The 5510-nt window shown below is 41.1% G+C and overlaps 1 protein-coding gene across 1 annotated transcript; it reads right to left on the bottom strand.

Moving 5' to 3' along the window:
• Nucleotides 1-3158: 3158 nt before the first annotated feature.
• Nucleotides 3159-4511, bottom strand: LOC129720577 (uncharacterized). Its single transcript, XM_055672065.1, has one exon. The coding sequence runs from the start codon at nucleotides 4509-4511 to the stop codon at nucleotides 3159-3161; it is 1353 nt and encodes a 450-aa protein (XP_055528040.1).
• Nucleotides 4512-5510: the final 999 nt, after the last annotated feature.

Here is a 5510-nt window from a genome sequence, read left to right as displayed (position 1 = left end):
TATGTCTTTATTGACAATATCGTTTTCACAAGCTTGAACCCATGGATTTTTAGACGAACCGGTTTCAAGTGCTTTGAGGCTACTTGCGCTGTCTGAAAAAATTACCGTTTTTTTATTTGTTGGGGAGTTTAAAATTGCTGTACGAAGTCCCATGATTTCTGCTGACAGTACGGAGCATTCGTTATTGATTCTGCCACATATCGAAATGTCTTCCGAATGCACTCCGAAACCAACCTCACCATTCTTTTTTGAACCATCTGTGAATATTTTATAGTGTTCGGAGAACTTATCATTTGTAATTTGTCGATAAACCGCTTGCACTTTCCGTGGGTTGTCTCCGGCTTTTACCATGCGCAACATAGACCAATCTACTTCAACTGCTTTCTGATCCCATCGTTGATCACCCATTCGCCATATACATGTAATTTTTGGGAAGTCCGAATCTGTTATTGCAGCAAACGATACTTTTGCTCTTTCTATCACTGTAAGATTATCAGCTCTGTTCATTTCTAACAATCGTATAGCGGTTTTGGCTTCAGTTAAACTGGCGAGATATTCCAATGGTAGTTGCCCTGCTTCGCACATTATGGATTTGATAGGACTCGTTGGAAATGCACCCGATGCGATTCGAATCGCTTTATTGTATAGTGGACAAAGTATCGGTAGAACATTATCTCGCCTTCTACTGGCTAATGGAAAACCATATAGGAGACGGGGAACTACCAAACTACGTACTAATCTGAGTAATATCTCCCGAGATCCACGCGTTTTCCCTGAAACGATTTTAAGTATGTTAACCGCGCTGGAAGCTGATTTCCTTCTCGCCCCCGCATACTTTTTAAAATCAAATTTGCAGTCGAGGATTACTCCAAGGACCTTCATTTGTTTCACTATAGGGACCTCAATATCATCTAATTTCACATTATCTATTGTGCCCCGATGGCGGCGGTTATAGCATGCGTGAAGCAATTGACATTTGGGTACAGAGACGCGAAAACCAACCGACGATAACCATTGCATTGCACACTCTGCCGCTTTTTGAATATTTGCCCGCAGACATTTTCTATAAGCTCCAACAGCTACGAAAAGAATATCGTCTGCATAAACAAACACCTTAATATTCTTCGGTATGACTTTGAATAGAGGATTAATGGCAATCAAAAACAGAGTGACTGAAATGACGGAGCCCTGGGGAACTCCCCGAGATGTGTGGCGAACTGATGACATGCACGAGCCAACACGCACCATGAATGTTCGATCTTTCAGAAAATCTATCAAATATCGAAACATTCGACCAACTATCTTCATGTTTCGCAATGACGAAATTACCGCCGACCTATCAACCGTATCATACGCTTTTGATATATCTAATGACAGCAGTTCACAGTGTTTATTTTCTTTCAATGGGCCGTCAAGATGATTCTCTAGCTCTGCAAAATAGATATCCGCGCCAAGGCCTGCTCGAAAAGCATATTGCTTAGGATTAAGGATATTTCTTTCTTCTAATTCAAACATTAATCTTCTGTTTACCAGTCTTTCAAGCACTTTAGCAATACAACTTATCAATGAGATAGGGCGATATTCTTCTGCTCCACCCTCTTCTTTTGTTGCCTTTGGGATAGGAACCACTACCGCTTGTTTCCATGTCGAAGGGATCTTTCCTGAAGCCCACACACTGTTAAGCGTGGCAAGTAAAGATGTTTTACCCGAAAGGGGGAGATTTTTTATCAAAGGATAGCTTATTCCATCTAAACCAGTTCCTTTACTCACGCATTTACTTAGTGCCCATTCTAATTCATTTAGGGTAAAGTCTAGATTATAATTCCCATTTTCCTCGAGCTGTGTTTCATTTATACCCTGACAGTCTTGTGTTGCCAAATCATCTAGACAAGTTTGTGTGTGCGAGTTATTAGAATTTGAAACGGACATATACTGATTAGCTAACTCGTCAGCTACTATTTGAGGGTTGTCTGTGAAAGTATTATCCGTTTTTATGTGAAACCTTGGAATTCGATATCGACCCTGCAAAATTCCTATCTTTCGCCATATATCAGAAGTCGTGGAACTGGGGTTTATTCCTTCCACAAAACCTATCCAACTCTCTTTTTTAGCCTTTGCAATAATAGTGCGCGTGTTATTTCGTTCCGATCTAAAAAACTGTAACGCTGCAGGGATACGACTATCGCCTGTCTCTAATTTACGCAGGGCGCGAAGGGCCTTACGTCTTTTTTTCACTGCTGTTGCCACTTCATCGTTCCACCAAGGAACTCTCTTGCCTACAACTCTACCTGATGTTCGGGGGATACACGTCAATGCCACGTTACCGATCAAATCGGAGAGCTCTTCCGGTGTGTAACATTTTTTGGGGTTAATGATCGCATGTATTTTGAACCGATACTCATTCCAATCTGCGTTATCGAACATCCACCTAGGAATTCCTTCGCTCGGTTTGAGAGATTGTGTAGAAAATAATAAAATCGGAAAATGATCGCTTCCATTCAGATCGTCAGCTACACACCAACGAATGTTAGTATTACGGTCTGAGGTTATAGACAAATCTACTGCAGACTCTGCGCCATTAGCCAAACTGAGAAAGGTAGAGGAACCATCGTTCAAAATATCCAAACAATATTTATCTACTGCTCTGATAACTATTTTGCCGCGAAAATCGGTCACACTACCACCCCAAATCTCTGAATGGGCGTTGAGATCACCCATTATTGTGAAAGGCCGTGGGAGCTGATCTACTAATTGGAATAACTCTTCTTCCAAACCATTATTTTCATGCGAAGGGGGAATATACAAAGATACATAAGTTCTTCGAGTTGGCAATTCAACGGTTACGGCGATTGCTTGTAAAGACGTTCGTAATTGAATTCTTGTGAAGGGCAAATCTTTAAGCACTGCGACCGATACACCACCCCAACCGGTAACTTGTCTTCTAGCACGGTAACCTCTTACATTCCACTGTAACGCTAACGATATTGGTTTTGTTGATAAATCACAGTGAGATTGTGTAAGTCTACCTGTAGCTTTGCTGTTTTTAAAACTATTGTTCACAGTATTCTTTGTATTGAAACTAGAGACTGATGCGAATGTAATGCTAAAGTGAATATATTGGCAGACTTACTGCAGGTTTACGAATCGGGTGTGTTCACTTATACAGATTGATCCTCAAGGGTTGGAGAGACGCATGTACGAGAATAAACGACACTGCTGCTAGGGGGTGGTGAGGGGAACTTACCATCGTCATGATTCTTACTGTTTTCTACGTATTTCTTCTGGGGTGGTGATAACATTCTCGGTGAAGATGGTGTTGAGTTGTCTTGTCGGCGTTTCATTGATTTGGCGTCCGTCTTGTTGTCGACTTCCATACGCGGTATTAAAGCTGAGTCAAGGTTTGAGTTCTGCTGTACGGTTGCTTCGGGCTTGTTGGAGATCGATGCGGCTGTTTTGAATTTTTTTAACTCTGCTACCTCCCTAATCATCCTTTCAAGTAAACCACGTAGTTTTGTTATTTCTTCGTCCTTTGCTTCTAACTTCTTCATCATATCGGTGTACATCGAATTTTTGGCCAATTCAAAACGGTGTTGAACCCTATTGTTTTCTGCGGGAGCTATTTTCTGTTGAGCTCCATATCTCCTTCGAGCTTCTGCAAATGACACATCTTCATCGACTTTGATGTGAACGATCGCGGTTTCTGCCATTTTGATCGCACATTCCCTCGCTCGTGCGCTATGCGCGCCATTGCAATTTACGCAATGAGCGTCAGCAGAACAAGGCACTGCTTGTTCATGCTCTTGTGAGCATATCGGACATATAGATTTAGCTTGACAATTGCGTTTGGTATGCCCGAATCGATGACAATTACCACATTGCAATGGAGATGGGTAATACGGCCTTGTCTTAGCTCTTACGTAACCAAAGTAAACAAACTGAGGAATAGTGGTTCCCTGGAATGTAACGATCATTGTAGGAGTTGGAATTCTGGTGTTTTTCTTTTTATCCCATGTAGTGAATCGTTTAATTTCGAGAACACGTTGTGGACGGAGCTCTTCTAACAATTCATCATCGGCCATCTTTATACCATAAGAACATGTTACGATACACTTTTGGATATTAAGCGTTTGATGGAATTCGACAACCACCTCCGTACCGTCAATTAGCTTCGTAAGTTCCAACAGGGTTTTAACTTGCTTGGTTTGTCTGACCTTGAGAATATAGCGTGATCCTCGAGTTTCAGGTCTGGCGTCTTCAATGTTACCGGCCACTAATTCTACTGATTTCTTGATCAAAAACGGATTGTCGGGAAGTTCGCCTTTTGTCGCTTTCATGGACAGGATTGTCAATTCACCGTTGTTCGGATCCATCCATTCCGGCAAACGCCTGTTAGCCACGCTTCCATCTACTGTTCTGGAGCCTATTGTAGTTGTGTTCGACCATTTTGTTGCAGCATTCAGGTCCGGAGGGATTGTAGCCTCCATCAGCCCCGGGGTAAACCCGGAGGCCATCAGGTAAATCGCGTAGATTCTTGGGTACCAACCACTAACCTTCCTTTCGGTACGTTCTGTGGTGAACGCTTTAGATTCTGTCCGTACTTCTTCACAAAAGATTCACAGTGTGTAGAACAATAGTTCGCTTGCCAATTATAAAGAGACAAAGAGGTTGAAAACTCGCTTTGATCAGAAGACTCTAACGCACGTCTGCTCACCACTGACGACAAAAGCGAACTGGAATAGATATTAGTACATAAATAAATCATTACAAACATTCCCCCCCTATAAAAAAAAAAAAAAAACTTAATCAGTTTTTTAGGGAAACCATGTTCAAGCATAGTCTGCCACAGTTCGTTGTGCTCCATTGAATCGTACGTCGTCTTGAAGTTTATAAACAGTTGGTGTTTCTGCAATCTCTATTCTCGAAACTTTTCGAGAATTTGTCTCAAGGTGATCCGATGTACGGTGAACGGTCCGTTGTAGATCGTTTCGCTTGAAAACCGCACTGGTATCCTCCAACAGAGGATGCCTGCAACAGCCTCAGTCTATCAAACATGACGCGGAACAGTGGGACGAAATCAAAAATAGTAGGACATTGGTGTTTGTGATGAAACGCATTGTTTCAGTGTTTCAATGTCTTCTAAAAAGTTTCATAGTTTTATGAGAACCATAGAATGGGGTGAAATTGATCACTTTTCACAATAATATGGAAATATTTTAAGATAGGGGAGTACTTAAGCTGGTAATCGAGTTTTAAAACAAGTACTGTACTTCAAGTTAAGCATCAGTAACGGTATCAATAAGCATCTGTATATCAAGAATCGCTGAATTGTTTTTCTAGAAAAAAAAATCTGTTTTAGGGGTGAAATTGATCGCTCAGAAATTAAAACAACATTATCAGAAAACCAACGTTTCATCCGAAGCTGCAATTTGACAGCTCTCGATTGAAATAATTTTAATTCATTTACAGAACTAGATGAGGAAAAAAATTTCGGGTGGAAAATTATTTAATTA

This window comes from Wyeomyia smithii, chromosome 2 (assembly GCF_029784165.1).
Source record: "Wyeomyia smithii strain HCP4-BCI-WySm-NY-G18 chromosome 2, ASM2978416v1, whole genome shotgun sequence".
Lineage (NCBI taxonomy): Eukaryota > Metazoa > Arthropoda > Insecta > Diptera > Culicidae > Wyeomyia > Wyeomyia smithii.
This window is presented reverse-complemented; position numbering and strand designations above follow the sequence as displayed.